We start from the raw sequence: 17537 nt of genomic DNA, 5'->3' as shown, positions 1-17537 counted from the left end.
GCTCCATGGCAGAGGCTCCGTCGAACCCCTGAGTGTGATTCACTGAACCCAGAGGGTTCGATCGAACGCAGGTTAAGAACCCCTGTTATGGAGTAATGCCTTTCTTGTGTGACAGCCAAAAAAGACTTCGTCAATAAAGAGTTTCAACGGTTGCTACATGATTATTTTTTAAAAAAGTCAATCCAATCTCCAATGAGGCAGGCAGGCCTTCCTCTTGATTTTGCTTGCTTTCCATCGAGGAAGGAGCGCACATTGCATCAATGTGATTCACACAGTACAGTATCCTGAAATGTCCTATTTATTTCTGGATTTTACAATATGCATAAATGATGGCACGGCTTCAAATAAAAGCAGTGGCTAGCGGGTTATTCTCAAGTGCAGACAGCTGTTTAGAATTCATCTTGTTTAAACGCCTCTCATGCAAGTTTAAGACTTGCATATGCTAATAAATTGTTCCTGTAGAGGAGTAGCATTGTTTAAATACACAGCAGAGTCTCATTGTTTGACTGATTTCGACTGTAATCTGCAGGTATCAACCGCTTATTGGGCAACAACACATACGAGGCTGCCTTTCCTCCACACGAGGTAAAAAAAATCGAATTTGTGCTAAAGAGTGTTACAAACTCCTGCTTATCTGTTCTGGTTTCTCCTCAGGGTGGATACAAGAGCAGACATCCCATTAAGACGCATGGTGCCCAGAACCACAGGCACCTGCTTTATGAACGCTGGGCTCGCTGGGGGATCTGGTACAAGTACCAGCCTCTGGACCTCATCAGGTACTCTGCTTTTGGATGAGGTGACTCTTAGTTTCCCGCGCATGAGATTGTGTGTCCTAATTATGAGGCGCAGCTTGGCATTGAATACATTGAAGAAGTGAGAGACAAAGAGTAACCTAGTTTGCCTGCGTGCGCTGCTTCGTAGGATTTAATCGGTTGTGTGAATGCTTAGGCATTTACCAAACCCTGCAGGTTTTGAAAGTGCTTCAGTAAACTCCTGCAAAGTGGCATGAAAATGAGACCCTGCCATCTGCATTAACCACACAAAACAAGAGTGCTTTCCTCACAGCCTTCCTCTTCCACAAAGTAATTCATGAGTTGGATTAAAAGCACAGTTGCCAAACACAGAACAGTACCTCTTACTGCACACATGTCACAGAGAAAAGTCGGCAAAAAAGTCTGACGTGACAGCCAGGGTGGGGACTGGGACATTGCAGTGGTATGGCTGCTTTACAATAGTGCCTCTTTGACACAGCGACAAAAATCCCTGCAACCATGGGATATATTAAAGCCACTGGAGGCTTTAAGTGATATATTTTAGTTGGTCAAGCAAGTAGAAATGTGGAGGAATAAGAAAAAGTTGTATTCAATTCAAGATGCTACACAAACTAACATCCATCTTCCAGGTCGTAGAGGATTTGATTGAAAGTTGACAACCTTTCACTCTAACAGCAGTGTACCCTGATTTTAAAGAATCAGTAGCTAGTTCACATTTAAAACCATAATAAACCAGCACAAACCTTTAGAAAATCGATGTAGCAGCACGCAAATCCTCATTATTGGTTCTCATCACTGCATCGTATTGCACAACACATCTTCCTCACATCGCAACTTCACTCTTAATAATCAGACTCGATGACCCACAGTTGTAATAGCAGGCACTCTCTTCTCTTCTCTGCCACTGTCAGGCGTTACTTTGGAGAGAAAATCGGTCTTTACTTTGCGTGGTTGGGTTGGTACACCGGCATGTTGATCCCCGCTGCTCTGGTTGGCGTGTTTGTCTTCCTCTATGGCCTCTTCACTATGGACTCCAGCCAAGTCAGGTCAGGTGACATCGCCTGAGGTTACTACAGTGAGTGTGCACAGAGTTCATATGTTATGGTATTAAACTGAACTAACTACTTGTCCCTTCAGCAAAGAAATTTGTGAAGCGACCACAATCACGATGTGTCCAATGTGTGAGGAAACTTGCAAGCCGTGGAGGCTGAGTGACAGCTGTGTCTATGCAAAGGTCTACTATTTTGTCTTCACGTGTCTTTGTTGAGTGACAATTTAAAAATGACATCGATGAAAATATAAGGGCTCCCACCATGTGCACGTTACAGTGAATCTGCAAAGCATTCACATTGCTTTTTCATCATTTGCTGTTCTGTGACATTGTTTCTAAAGGGAATGCATTTAACACACCATATAGCATAAGTGCAATTGATCTATTTATTCATTAAGGGGAGGGGTGAGGCTTTTAAAAATGTATTCAAACTAAATAACTAATAATGTGAATACTTACGGCGAGCCCAGTAAGCAATGTGGCAAAATGCCAAGGCCACTGTGGCCTCCGGGGGTGCCACAACATTGAGAAAATACATATTATACATATTATTAATTACAGAATACTAATACTAGTTATTACTATTAATGCCTAAAATGGAAAATCAATGCCAAACTAATATCTAGTAAGGATATTTATCATGAGAAGTGTAAATTGAGTGACATGTTATCTTGTGCATTCAAGACAATGCCATTCAGTTTAGAATGTTCGTTTCTGTAAACTGATGATGGGAGGATGTCATATTAAAAAAATCTCGCCTGGGTGCCACGTTGGGTCGAGTTCAGGCATGACTTTAGGCCTGCACTGAAGGTGTGAGTCTGTCTCCAACCGCCCACTTGGACAGACCCAGTGTCTAGCCGGGGTCTGTTTTTCACTAATGTGAGACTGCCATGCCCGACACGAACTGGCCCTCTTATTTACCTGAATTGAGAAAAGAGAAATAAATGAATATGATGCATTGCAAACAACCGTGCTATTCAGATCATTGGCAGGGCATTGCTCAGGAATCAACAAAGAAATTAAAACTCTCCCATGACAGCAATTTATTAATCTGTGTCCATAATAAAACATGAGCATTATTATAAATGTGTTTATGCAGCCCTTCTATTAAATGTCGTGAAATGGCGTCGGATTAATGTGTCCAGTGAGTCTCAATATTAATATTGCTTGACAAGCCTGCGTGTGTGATGGAAACCTCTTTTGTGTGTCAAGGTGACCCATCTGTTTGACAATGGTGGCACTGTTTTCTTCGCTATCTTCATGGCTATTTGGGGTAGGTCCATGCTGTTTTTTTTTTTTTTTTTTTTTTACATTCTCAGAATGCTCATTTTCACTTTTTGGAATTCAATTATGCCAGTTCTCATACATTCACTGTATATTCACAATCTGCAGTGTAAAGACGATCTATTTTAATTTACTCAGTATCCATATGATCGTCCATATGACGACGGTATATTGCAGCTTTCCCAGCTATACCGTCATTGTGTTGTGGATTCTAAATGTTACTGCAGCGTCTGACCCTCATCCATCTTTCTGCCAATGTGAAAAATAATAACCTGTTCCCAGAGGAACACTTGGCACATAGTGTTCTATGTTTGGGCTAAAGGAAGGCAGTTGAGTGCTGGAGAGCCCAGAGAGTTTCTGGCTTGCTGACTGCGGTCCCAGAATTCAGCATGCAGGCTTTTAGCAGGGTAGACCAAACTAGGCAGTATTGTTCCACATAGTGCACTTGAGGTCTGCTGTGTGTGTGCGTGTGTGTGTGTGTGTGTGTGTGTGTGTGTGTGTGTGTGTGTCTGTCTGTCTGTCTGTCTGTCTGTCTGTAAAACATTGCTTTCCCCAGAGAGACCAGTGTCGTGTGCTTTTGTGTCTCTTTAAAAAGTGGGTCAAGTTATATTAGACTTCAACATCTTTAACAGGCGTCAAAGTTATTGCTTTGCATGCTTTTGTGCTTTTGAAGCCAACGTCGTTATGACACATGCTGGCTATGTCCGTAAGTACCCCTGAACGATCTAATGAAATCAAAAATAACCACTCCATTTTGACTGAATAAGAGATTGAGACAGAGAGAGAGAGTGAGAGAGAGAGAGAGAGAGAGAGAGAGATACAGTAGCTAGCTAGATCGATAGATAGCTTGATAGATAGCTAGATAGATAGCTAGATAGAATTTAATTTGTAGTCTTCATCACATTAGTGAAGGAAAAAGTTTTGAAATAATTTATCTTGGTGTCATTTTTTTTATTACAAAAACCTTTGTGTGTGGACTTTTCATAGGTCACTATCAACATATCAACAAACTTCAGTTGTCACGAACCAATCATTTTTGAACCTTTGTAAAGTGTAGCAACGCAACAGTCATTACACATTATGAGCAATTTCTTGCAATAACAAATGTTAAATTAATACCTATCTGAGAGTCAAAAACATTGTTATTTTTGTAGAGGCGGGTGATGTTTCCCAACAACTCTTGCTTTGGATGTCATTGGAATGTGATAGAGTACCCCGTATTGCGGCTGCTGTGATTAAAAGCCCTAAATCACTAATCATTTCCCTCTTAAAGCCTTTTTCTTTCCGGGTGTGTCCTGACTAATCCATACCCCGACAGAAACATAGACATCATCACTGGTTTAGTGTGCTCGTACTATCACAATAGAGTATCGGAACAAAAGCAGCAGAGCCTCCAAACGCAATTGTACCCATTGACCGTTTGAAAGTAAAAATGGATCTTTTTCCATCAAAGGAGATTTAGGATGAAACACTGGATGTTTTCTTCAGCCAAACGACTGAAGAAATGTGAGCTGGAGGCTGTAATGAGCATCAGTATTGACTGCTTTGTGTTTGCGATGTTCCTTTTGATTCTGCCTGTAATTAGCAGTCAGGCTTGTGTTGTACCTCAAAGCTGATCAATAATGTGATGGATCCCCACAGCCACTGTCTTCTTGGAGTTCTGGAAGCGGAGGAGGGCTGAACTGACTTATGACTGGGATCTCATTGACTGGGAGGAGGAAGAGGTAGGTCAGCAAGAGCCTCAAATATAGATCCCCCTCGCGCCTTGCGGTCACCTTTTATGATTTCGTCTTCATTTTTTGGTGCCGTGCCTCGTCTAAATATGACACCGCCGTTGTGCTCTGCTAAAAGCATCTGCAGTTCAATAGTTCATAACCGGAATGTGTGTCATTCATCAGGAGGAGCTGCGGCCTCAGTTTGAAGCCAAATATTCCAGAGTGGAGCGAGTCAATCCCATATCGGGCAAGCCCGAGCCTTTCCAGCCCCTCTCAGACAAACTCAGCCGGCTCATGGTGTCTGTGTCCGGAATCTTCTTCATGGTAAACCCTTTGATCCCTCAATAAGCTGCCCATTGGGGCTTTTCGACTGAACAGTGATTGTGTTATTTAATCTGTGTGCTGCTACTGAAGTGATCTGATGTGCCAGCTGTGGCATTACATCACCCTCTGCTGGACAAAATTTCACGGCACAACAGAATAAGAACCTTATGTACAATCAATTGTGCTTTACGCTATTCACAGATCATGTGTTTGTTTCTTGAGATCTTGTAGCCAACTTCACTTTGTGTAACAGATTCTATTTGTCAATTTTCGATTCAACAAATGTGGTGCGAGGGTGTTGCTTGTGAAATTGAGCTCAGCGTTCCCAAAACTGTCGTTAGTCACAGTTACTTTGTGATTTAACAAGGGAGCGGGGCAATTACTTTTTCACTGTCACGTTACGTGGTGGTGGTGGACCCCAAAAAGCAGGCAGGAGAGAGGAGCAGGGTATATTTGAAGATGTGTATTGATAAAACACAGAAAACAAAAACAGCAACCAAAGCATGACAGTAGCAAACGCAACAATGACCCGACACCGAGTGTGCGGGCAGGAGTCCTTTTATATGCCTGATTACCTATGACCAACAGGTGTGCAGCCGCCAGGGGAGCTCCACACTGCCACCTGTTGGTCCCTAAACCGAATCGTGACATTCACATTGGGACTGGTAGTTTGGGATTTTTTAAATGTATTTTTATTAGCTTTATTAAATTAAATTGTCATTTAGAAACTAAATTTTAACAGATTTTGATACATTTAGGTTCGTAATTTTTTTGCACTGCCAAATTTGAAAGAATCTCCTGTTTGTTTGTTTTTTTAATTGTTGAAGCCATCTCCTTTTCTGTAAATGAAGATCAGCTCCAAATATCTGTTATCAGCCTCGGTATCCGCCCTGAAAAATGTAATGGGTTCATTGCTCATTTTAATAGCACTAAGAGCCTATGATAATGTTCTCTGCTTAGATTTCGCTGGTCCTGACAGCCGTGTTCGCAGTGGTAGTTTTCCGTCTCATTGCCATGGAGAAGTTTGCATCCTTCAACTGGCATTTTGTGAAGAAGAACTGGCAGTTCGCCACCTCTGGCACCGGTGTCTGCATCAACTTCATGATCATCATGTCGCTCAACGTGGTGGGTGTCCAGACAGGCCGCATCATCTGCCATGTTGACATATTGAAGGCCAGTGAATGTTCCGTGAAACGTTTATATTACAAGTTTATTCCCGGAAATGTCACATCTGTGGCCAGAAAGTCTCGTTTATGTGTGTCATTGCTGATTCTTCCCTTGCTGATGTTTGTCAGGTGTATGAAAAGGTGGCCTATCTGCTGACAAATTTAGGTGAGCACAACACACTTGCTAACATTGTTATAACTCTTGTCCCAGATTGTTAACAAGCCTTTATTCCCCCCCCCCCCCCCCCCCTTTGCCCACACCTTGTTATTCCCCCCCACAGAGCATCCAAGGACAGAGTCTGAATGGGAGAACAGTTTTGCTCTTAAAATGTTCCTCTTCCAATTTGTTAACTTGAACAGTTCCACGTTCTACATTGCATTCTTTCTGGGAAGGTAGGCCCGTTGCCATGAATCACATTTCCAGTTTTTACAATGGAGAAATGTTTCCAAATCCTATGTGTATATACCCTCCAGAACGCCCTTGCTTTTCCTTCTCAACGTATAGCTATACAAACAAAAATATTAAAGACCTCACGCTAGGGTTTCCATACAGCAGCAGATTTCCAGTGGAAAGTCCAAAAAAATGTTTCCGTTGGATGGACATTTGTGTAAATCATGGTTCATGGGAATGCATGCCAATAGATGGGATTCATGCAAAAAAAAGTTATTTTATACATGAAGTGGCGCCGTGACTGAGTGGTTAGCACGTTTGCCTCACAGGTTTAAGGGTCGGAGGTTTGACTCCAGGCTTCCACCTGTTGCCATTCATACAACAGAATAAATCAAGGCTCGCCGGAGTATGTCAGCTTTGTGGTTCCATTATTGTGGCCCATATTTCACACCAAGTCAATTTGTGTGTTAAGGCAAGATCATCCAGATTTCCTATTCAGTCTTGTTGTGATGCTTTTGATTTAGTGGTGTGCCGTGAGATCCTTTTTTAAAAAAATGTAAATGGCTCCATAAAGGTTGGGAAACATTGCCTTCGTACGCACATGAGCAGTAGGTTCAATATAATACACTGTGAGGTCCTGACTGACATTGTAATCCACCATTCATTTTATACCTTGACATTTCGGTTGGACAATGGAATTCCTTCATTTGATGTCACGCATATTTGCAAAGCCTCGAAATGTTTCAATCAAAGCTTTCATTTGACCTAATTGAGTCTCTCCCACCCACGAGTTCATTAGTATTCCTCTAATTGAATTTCTCAGCTAATGTTGACGGTCTTGATCTGTTTAGGTTCGCTGGCAGGCCTGGAAAATACAATAAACTCTTTAATCGGTGGCGACTGGAGGAGGTGAGTGCATGCATGCATCATCTTAAGTGGGTGATTATTTGTGCTGTGATTCAGCCCCCGCCCCCCACCCCCCACATGACTTCTGCTTTTTAATGATATCCTTGCATTGCATGGTCTGATTTGCTTTGACCAAAAAAATCATCCATCCATTAGATAATTGCCTAATTAAAATGATGAGGGTTTTTCCCCCGTGATTAGAAATCATTTGGAATACAAGGCATGAAACGGTGATATAATCACATTTCTTTCGTTTATTTAATTTTATTCTTGTTTAAGTGTCACCCCAGTGGCTGCTTGATTGATCTGTGCCTGCAAATGGGTGTCATCATGTTTTTCAAACAAATCTGGAATAACTTCATGGAACTTGGTTATCCGTAAGTACTGGTAATATTTTTAATGTCATGATGTTTTGTTTTTTATTCAGATTTTTATTCAATTAATTGAAGATTAATTAAATACAGATTTTTATTCAATTGATTGTACATCCTCAATTTTATGGTTTTAACCGCTGCACTGTTTTGCTGCAATGTGAAGATCTACCGGTAGTTGTTGCTGGGTTGAATCACTGCGTTTACCTGTTGTTACGTCAGTTTGCTGCAGAACTGGTGGTCCCGTAGGAAGATGAAGAAAGGTGGTGGCACCGCGGGGCCGAATGTGGAGAATAAAAGTCAGCTACCTCAATGGGACAGAGACTGGAATCTGCAGCCTATGAACGCCCACGGCCTTGTGGACGAGTACCTTGAAATGGGTGAATCATTGTACTTGTGCAACCGTGTTGTCATCAGTATTGATCTTGATTGAACAAATCCATCCGGACTCATTGCGTTTGTGTTACATATTCAATGGATATCAATGTGAAATGCTCTTCCTGCATAGGTTTGCATGGGAACGCAATCTTTTTGGCCCCTACTAATCAACCACAGAACAATTTACATTGAAGCTTCTAAACCATTACTGCTTAAAAATGCGATCGAGCTATTAATTGAACATCACTTTTATTATTGCACACTTAAAAGTAACTCAAATTGGGTGACTTATAGCTAACGCAGCACTGGGTCCAAAAGGGACATAGCCAATGCTGAATTATTTATACCCAGCACGTTGGGTTAAGGGCGGCCCGATGGGCCAGTGGTTAGCGCGTCGACCTCACAGCGCAGAGGCACCGGGTTCAATTCAAGCTCAGGCCTCCATGTGTGGAGTTTGCATCTTCTCCCGGGGCCTGCGGGGGTTTTCTCCGGGTACCCCGGTTTCCTCCCACATTCCAAAAACATGCATGGCAGGCTGATTGAGCACTCTAAATTGTGCCTAGGTATGAGTGTGAGCGTGGATGGCTGTTCGTCCGTGTGTGCCCTGCAATTGGCTACCAATTCAGGATGGACCCCGCCTATTGCCCAAAGACAGCTGGATTAGGCTCTAGGACCCACCACAACTCTTGTGAGGATAAGCGGATCGGAAAATGGATGGATGGACGCTGGGTTAAGAATTTGACCCATGATGTTGGGTCAGGATTTTAACCCAACAAGGGCTAAAAAAGTGTTTTTTTACTATGAAGTTTTTTTCTATGAAGAAGACGCAACTTCCCCCCTGTCAGCTGTCGCCACAGCGAGTCACACTTTTTGCACCGGATGCCCCTCCTTACACAGCCCACCCATGACCAGGATTTGAACCCAATCTTCATGCCATAAATCCGCGGTTTTATCCACTCAGCATTTTTGAAGAATGTTATTAAATTTACGTCAGTGCACAAAACTCCAAAATAGTGCCCAGCTTCTGCTCGACAGCCAGCCCAAATCCAATCTTCAACCCAATCTGCCGAGTCAAAATTACTAACCCAAACTCGGGTAATAGTAACCCAATCTTCTCATAATCCACAGTTAACCAGCGAGTGAATTAGGAAAACGTTTTTTTTAGGTTGTATCACAATTATAGAAGAACCACATAAGAGCATGCAACTGTGCCGTGTTCATTGTTTTCAAAAACAATTTTGATCTATTCACATGACAAAGATGTGAAATAACGTCATGAAATACATCATGCTCGCAAGTGTGACCATCGCTATGCGGACACGTTTGGCTTGTCAAACTCGGCTGGAACAGTTTTACTTTGACCAATCAATCAGGATGTTATTGTGGGCGAGCTCGCTGGCACATATGTGGCGAATTTCGCATCTAAATGGTTAAAGAAACAGTCTTTTTGCCAATTTGTAAGTTAAATTGGCCTGTGGCCTTCAGAGGGGTTAACTTGACTTGGCAGCAGATGTGGATGCGGTGCACGCAAAGAGACATGCAAAAAAATGAAGAGAATGGAGTAGAAAAGGCAAGTTCTCAGGACACATATTGGATTTGGAATTCAGCTTGTAAATGTGAGTCAGTGTTTCTGATAGACCAGCAAACAAGGCCAACTGGCCTTGATGGGGAAAAAAAAGGCATGCAGACACAGAAGACAATTTACTCAGAAAAGCATCCAGTAAAAAGTCAATTTTCCAAAAGAATTGCTGCTCTATTAAATACAATATGAAATCAAAGTATTGTTTCCTCTCAGTCCTCCAGTTTGGCTTCACCACCATCTTTGTCGCTGCGTTCCCGTTGGCTCCGCTCCTGGCTCTGCTCAACAACATCATCGAGATCCGTCTCGACGCCTACAAGTTTGTCACCCAGTGGAGGAGACCCATGCCTGCCCGGGCCACAGATATCGGTGAGCTCGATCGCTGACTACCACTTTATTCGAAAAGCAATCATAAAGAACAATTCACAGTTTTGTAAATATACGCTGTTTGATGTCTGTGTTGCCCCCGGCATTTAAAATATTTATGACGTACCTTCCAGGTATCTGGCACGGAATCCTCGAAGGTATCGGCGTGCTCGCTGTCATCACCAACGCCTTTGTCATCGCCATCACCTCAGACTACATCCCTCGTTTTGTATATGCCTTCAAATACGGCCCCTGCGTGGACAGGGCGTACCGCCACGATGATGAGTAGGATTTTTTTTTTTTTTTTTAAGGATGTGAACCATAACCCAGCACTGTGACTGAACTTCAGGTGTGCTAAATGTCTCCTATGGCCCTGTAGGTGTTTGCGAGGCTACATGAACAGCAGCCTGTCTGTGTTTGACATGAGCGTGCTGAAGAACAGCAGTGAGTCGGAATACTGCTGGTACCGAGACTACAGAGCTCCGCCCTGGAGCGAGGTGCCCTACGAGTTCACTCTGCAGTTCTGGCACGTCCTGGCTGCCAGACTGGCCTTCATCATTGTCTTTGAGGTATGGCCACTCTTCGTTTTCATTTCAAGTGCATGTAAAGTGAAAATAAATAGCTCTTCTAAATCCGACAGATGACCGAGAACATTGTGAACAACCCTCCCAAATGATTGGGCAGACGATATCTCCATCCAGGCATTCATTTTGTAAACCGCGTATCCGCACAAGGGTCGCGGGCGCGCCGGAGCGCTATCCCGGCTGTCTTTGGGCAGTAGACGGGATACACCTTAAACCACACGCATTCAAATGAAATGCTCATTTGTGTAGACACCCGAGCTCGGAGTGTTGGCTTTCCATGCTCGTTACGTTCTGCACTGAAAAAAAACCCCAACTTGATTGTCGGTTGCGCGTGATTAAGATAACACATATGATTTGTTTATTGTTGCGGAAAACGCGGGAAGCTTACGCCACATTTTAATCACGTGCACATTCAAATCAAGTCAATCCAAAGTATTTTTTTTTCCAGTGAATTGGGATGATGAGTGTGACCTCATATTGGTGAATGCTTTTCTCAGCACCTGGTGTTTGGCATCAAATCCTTCATTGCGTACCTCATTCCGGACATGCCCAAGGACCTTTGTGACCGGATGCGCAGGGAGAAGTACCTCATGCAGGAGATGATGTACGAGGCGGAGCTGGAGCACCTGCAGAAGGAGCGCAAGAAGAACGGACTGCGTTATCACCACGAGTGGCCTTAACTTTTTAAACCCTCACCTGTACACCCCCCCCCCCCAGGCCCCCTAAAACGACATCCAGCCCTCCATTAACCTTCAGCAGATTCACCAAAGACTTCACATATGACACCCCCACCACTCTAAAGCTGCTTCACCCTCAACTCTCCCTCCCTCGCCATCTGTTGCAGAGTTGGCGCCACCCTCGTGTTCCACCACCCTCCTTGGTCCATCGCCTGGCTTCCTGCGGCAGTGTCTTCCCATCTCAGTCTCCCCCCCCCTCCCCCCCCTTCTGCTGTGTGTCATGGCCTCACGACCATCTGTAATGTTTACTATGCAGATGAAGAGTTGCAAGCGGTTCCCTTCGTCAGCCATCTTGCTCTCTCTCTCTCTCTCTCTCTCTCTTTCTCTGTGTGTGGCAGCTAGCACCTCGTCTGCTCGGACTCGCCGCATGTTTTTCCTTTTCTCGCCGAGCATCAGCAGAACCGCGATGGTTCGCGCTCATTTTCCAAATAGAACGGACGACGTTCCTGCAAAAGTGACTGCATATCGCCCTCAAAGCATGCTGAAGACTCTTTGTGGCAAGATGTAAAGCAACAGCACTCATCATGGAGAAATGTCCACGGCAGCCTAGAAAGTGCATGGTCGTGTTGTTGTTGTATCCCTTCTCGGTGCCTGGTTTGTGTGAGCTGTGCGCGTGCGTTTGTTTGTTTGTTGTACTACTGTTGAGCTTGACTGCCTTGAGTTCGTCGGATGTGAACTTTTCGCAATATGATTGTGCCTCCAGTTGTGCGCCGACATCACTTGTGCCTGTTTGTGCTGCACATTCGCTTTCAAAGTGCAACGCGTCCTCTCTCCGACTCCTAACTTGCTCTGTTGAAGAAACTTTTAGACGCTCCCGAGCGAGTTTGTTTTGGACGTGACTCACACGCACTTAGGTACCCACTGCGGGTCTAATGGCTCTAAAACAGCAGTGTCTGTTGATACATAGCTCCTATTATGAGCGACGTATGCACGATGGAGCTGCAAATCTGCTTTCCCCCACTTTCTACGCTCATGGCCTGTTTTTCATTTGTTATTGGAAGGGCTGGAGCATGGTTGAAACTTGGATGGTTTAGACATACCTGTGGCTTGGATGTTCACTGCACAAAGAACATCGATCCACTGTTGCTCCCTCACGAAAAGAAAAGAGGGGAAAAAAAGCACTTACACATTTATTCTCGAGCAAAGAATCTCAGCCAGCCGCGGTTTTAGCTCCGCTGTGACGCTAATTGTTCTAAAAGTTTCCAAATTTGGTCGCTCCAAAAAAAAGTCGCCTGTCAACGTCTTGACCAATGCTCAACGACTTGGGAAAGAGGAGTGACACATTTTGAGGCAAAACCACAAGCAGTCAAATTACAAACCAAAATATACTGTCGAATTTCCAGTTAGAATACTGTATGTCTTTATACAAACAATTATATGTACAAAGCAAAACAGTCAACAAAATAACTAGGTCACGATGTTAAATGGTAAATTGGAAAATTTCTCTCGCACGACTTCAGCTCCGGTGAGGGTTTTCGTCAACGGTGACTAAAATGTGACGAGACGTCTGTGAGTTGACGAGACGAGACTGGACAAAAATCTTCGTGGGTAGTCTGACCGATGATCACAATGCTGCTGTTCATCGGAAGATAAGTTACAAGTTCTTTTGTGTGTGCGTGTATGTGTCTGCGTATTTTTTGTTGTGCTCATTGAATATCGAAGTTTTTGCGACTTTTTTGTTAGAATCTGTCGAAAAAACATTTATATTGCAGATGCAAGAACTAACTCTAGGCCGGTCCAAAATATTATTGTTGCTTTGAACCCCTTTTCTTTTCTCTTGTTATTTCAAGTAATAGGTAATCATTTTCTATTTTGACTGGAAATGAGATAAGTATACATGTTCGGGTTTTGACTTTTACCTCAAAGTGTGTATTGACAGCTGCATTGGAGCCGAAACCCCAACAGACGTGAAATTTTGAAGACACAATTTCCAAAATAAATGTTACATTTACACAATGCAAACGAGGGACAAAAAGAAAAACAATACTGGTTCACAGCCCTTGGGAAAGAGATTTTGTACTGTTCATTTGTTTCTGTCAAGTAATCGAATGAAGTTGTCGTTCTATGTGTGGATAGGGTTCATAATGTCTTTATTAAAGTTCCTGGGGGAGGGAGGGGGGTTGCTTTTTTGCTCCTTGCACTCACCCACAGATGTCCTGTCTGCATTTCTCAGGTGTCCTCTGAATGTTTGCTGATGATCAACTTTTCATATTTTCCACAATGGTCCGTATGCAATGATGCACCCACCTCAATCTTGCTTAGTTTTTTTGTTTACTTGTTGGTTCTTTTTTTGTGGGTGGGGGAGTTATAAGGTAATCTTCATCATATTCCTTTTAATATTCATTTGAATTCATTCAACCACTCTAGAGAGAGACTCTAATCTTGAGGAAGCTAGTCCAGGTTCCCTGCTATGTGAAGATTGAAAATCTATGCATGTTGTAATCCTTGTACAGTCCAGTTTGCATGATTCCGTGCCTCCTTTGGGCAGCTCTAACATCAGTTAGTTTGTCTTTAAAAAACATATCACAAACACAACATTTTTTCAACACTGAGGGTTTTGGAAAGCCCAGACAAGACTCATGTTTGATGGAAGCAGTGAATTTTATAGAGGGCCGCTATTTTCTAGATCAAAAAACAAACACATGAACAGTTATTAAATCAAAGGTAAGTTTTACAAATCTAACCCCCCGCCCCCTCCGAACTGTCATGGATGAGCTCCTTCATACAAGTATGACGCCTGCACAGTGAAAAGAATGGTGTACCTAATGCCTCCTACTGCTGTTGGCAATAGCACAAAGCGAGTGTTGGAATGATAACTGTACTGAAAACCTTTGAGTGGAATTTACTTGAGAAGTGGATGCAGAGACACAGAAGTGTTAGCCCATGCATTTGGATGAGCGGTAGGATGTGACATGAGTGTATTCGTAACATGGTTTACTTCGTTCTTGTTAACATGTAAAAAATATATATATATATATACAGTATATATACTGTATTGAAATGTATAAAAACAATGTAACATAAGGTAATTTGGATATCACTCTTTTTCTGTAATAAACCATTGATTGTATCTTTTACATTGAAATCTGTTGTGTTTATTGCTGTGCTTGTGTTGCTGTGGGTGTCATTCATTCATTCATTTTGTGATCCGGTTTATCTTCATAAAGGTAGCGGGGGGTGCTGGAGCTTCTCCCAGGTGTATTCGGGCAGGAGGCAGGGGACACCCTGATCTGGTTGCCAGCCAATCGCAGGACAAACATAGACGAATAGCCACTCACGCTCACAATCACACCTAGGGACAATTTCGAGTGCTCAATCAGCCTGCCATGCATGTTTTCGGAATGTGGGAGGAAATCGGAGTATTCAGAAAAACCCACGCAGGGAGAACATGCAAACTCAACACAGGAAGGCCGAAGCTGGGATCATACTCAGGACCTCTGCACTGTGAGGTTGACGCACTAACTACTGGACCACCGGGCAGTCCTTGCCTAACATGTATGCGGGAAAAAAAAATCTGGATTGTGAGTGAGAGGTAATCCTGAACGAAGTGCCTCTCATACGTCCCCTACGGTTTGGTATCAATACGCTAATACCAATAATGTATTGGTAGAAATCGTTTTTGCCCGATGTCTGAGTGTATGCCGTGAAAAATGTTGACATTTTCATTGGATTTGCTGAAGGCCCACAAGAACGAAGCCATTTAATAACCAAAATTATGCAAGAGGTGTGCATCTATAGAAGTGGTACAAATTAGTGTTGATCAAAACGAATTTTCAGTTGTCCCACCGACTGACATTCTAGCAGTGCTATTCAGTGCTGCGTCTGCACAAAGATTTTGCGGATTATGTTTTATGGAGCAAAGTGATTTATTCCTTTGCTCCCTCTGCAATTATAAACCAATATTCCACTTTCTCCCCCCATATGTATGAGACCCTGTCGAAATCTTGTTTTTCTATCGCAAAACTACTCCTTGAGAAGGAATAATAGCTTTTCCGCTGTTGTTTTGAAATCCTGAAAAAAAATCTGCTGACATTTCTTGCATCTTGCAACAACGCGTTTTATTTACTTGCAACGTTACTGTCTGTTCATGCAACGAAAAATCAGTTTACCTGCTGGCACAAAAAGACACATCAGAGTCGTTAATGAAATCTTATCCTCCAGCTCATGTAGAGCAGCAAAAGTAGTTTGCCACAGGGAAAATGTAATCCTTTAAAGACTTTTCCATTTGAAAATGACAACCTGGACTAAAGTGAGCATGGAAATGAAGACAGACATTAAGAACTTAAATCCACACTGTTACTGCAAAACCCAAAGATAATCTCCTACATGTCCATTAGACTCTAACAAAATTAGACGGTGAATACTGGACTGGAAAATGGTGTATGATGTGTCTGCAAGTGTGATTGATGCCTCTTTTCACATAAAGCAGCAATTTGGAATTGCTGTACACAAATCATGATTTAAGAATAAATAAATAACATCTACAGAGCAAAGTCCAGTTTTAACGTTTACGGGACAGACGACTTGTGTCACTGTGTGGTGTAACACACAAACATATTTAGTAGACATACTTTTATAAGACTGTGTCAAGAAACACTTGAAGATACTTCTTCATGAGATTGAGAACATTTGTCCAAAATTAGTTCAGAAACTGTCAAATAAAGCTTTAGCGCATTGATCTACTATAATTGGCCCAAACAATCACGGCGCACCTGTTTTGTTGAGTTCGGTCATGTGACGTTCGCAATCTGAGCCGTGATTGGTCGTCGCCAGTGCCATTAGCAACTGTGATGTCATTTTCAGTCTACTGATAATGACAAAATGGCCGCTCACTGCCATGGATGGAACAGATGGATTTTTCTGCTTAATTCATATTCCACAAACACAATGATAATCAGAATACCGTGTTGAGACCAACGGCGCCGCATCGAACATATTATGGTAAAGAACATTTTTAACTTTAACAGCTCTTTGAGCATCCCCCCCCCCCACCCCCCCCCCCCCCACCCCCCATAAAAGCAGAGCTTTTCAAGCTTTTCCTGTTGCTGATTTTGAGTTTTCCGGCAGGTTGTAACTTTCCGCATGGCTAAAAATGTACTTCATATGTGGGCCATGTTTTATCCATCAACGCAATTGTAAATTGTAAAAGAATTTTTCTCATTCTTCATAGCTGTAAGCCCATGTCACATACCGCTTTCCCTTTCATGCACCGACAAAGTTGTGAGGTCATGATCGCCGGAAACGAGGCTATATGATTGATACTACAGTACACATATGGCACACATAAAGAGAGCAACTTAGCGGGACAGCCCACGCCTATAAATCCAGCAAAAAGTCAAACATGAAAAGGCCGAGACGGTAGGAATGACCAATATGGGAGACAAGAGTCACAATGCTCGATTCTCTATCTCATCAAAAGGAACCGTTCAGCGAATGCCTTTATTGCTCCGTAATGCTGAAATATGTTTCACATTAACGCATCCAATGTTTTCACCAACAAGGGAAAGTCAATGAAATTTAATTAAAAGTCTCGAATAACATCACTCTTGGAACGACCGCTCCAATTAGACATGCTGATTTTGTCAACACAGCACAATGAAGACCCTGAAGTTGCTCTCAATTTCGAAAATGAAGCGTATGCCAAGAAGGGAAAACTTGTACAAACAAACCAAAAACAACTGGCTTGTAAATGTTGACAAAATGCTATTACCGAGTCAAGAAATTAATTGAGGACTATAACTTTGGTTATGACGGGCTTTAGGCGGCTTTTTTTGCTACATTTATTCCAGAAGACCAAGTCGCCCCCAAAATGGAAAGGGAAGAGGGACACTGGAGGCCGTACAAACTCACACTAAATGTAGTGAGTCTCTGGAGCTGTGGCAGTACTTGTCCAGTTTTATTAGAACTGGATA

General features: G+C 42.8%; 1 protein-coding gene across 5 annotated transcripts in view; it reads left to right on the top strand.

Moving 5' to 3' along the window:
- ano3 (anoctamin 3) overlaps window positions 1-14702 on the top strand; it is a 39960-nt gene extending 25258 nt beyond the window's left edge. For 3 of the 5 annotated variants that reach the window (XM_052061153.1, XM_052061152.1, XM_052061155.1), the window contains exons 9-24: window positions 530-776; window positions 1685-1819; window positions 1911-2007; window positions 3037-3097; window positions 4750-4832; window positions 5007-5147; window positions 6108-6272; window positions 6443-6479; window positions 6595-6706; window positions 7556-7613; window positions 7890-7987; window positions 8204-8361; window positions 10155-10307; window positions 10439-10589; window positions 10684-10873; window positions 11386-14702. In XM_052061153.1, the coding sequence (XP_051917113.1) occupies window positions 530-776; window positions 1685-1819; window positions 1911-2007; window positions 3037-3097; window positions 4750-4832; window positions 5007-5147; window positions 6108-6272; window positions 6443-6479; window positions 6595-6706; window positions 7556-7613; window positions 7890-7987; window positions 8204-8361; window positions 10155-10307; window positions 10439-10589; window positions 10684-10873; window positions 11386-11568 (2069 nt within the window). In that variant the 3' untranslated portion in view covers window positions 11569-14702. The remainder of the gene's footprint in view (window positions 1-529; window positions 777-1684; window positions 1820-1910; window positions 2008-3036; window positions 3098-4749; window positions 4833-5006; window positions 5148-6107; window positions 6273-6442; window positions 6480-6594; window positions 6707-7555; window positions 7614-7889; window positions 7988-8203; window positions 8362-10154; window positions 10308-10438; window positions 10590-10683; window positions 10874-11385) is intronic. The other 2 variants (XM_052061156.1, XM_052061154.1) reach the window with 1 other exon arrangement.
- Window positions 14703-17537: the final 2835 nt, after the last annotated feature.

Source organism: Hippocampus zosterae, chromosome 3 (genome assembly GCF_025434085.1).
Source record: "Hippocampus zosterae strain Florida chromosome 3, ASM2543408v3, whole genome shotgun sequence".
Lineage (NCBI taxonomy): Eukaryota > Metazoa > Chordata > Actinopteri > Syngnathiformes > Syngnathidae > Hippocampus > Hippocampus zosterae.
Note: the sequence above shows the minus strand (reverse complement) of the source record. Positions and strands in the feature narration are given on the sequence as shown.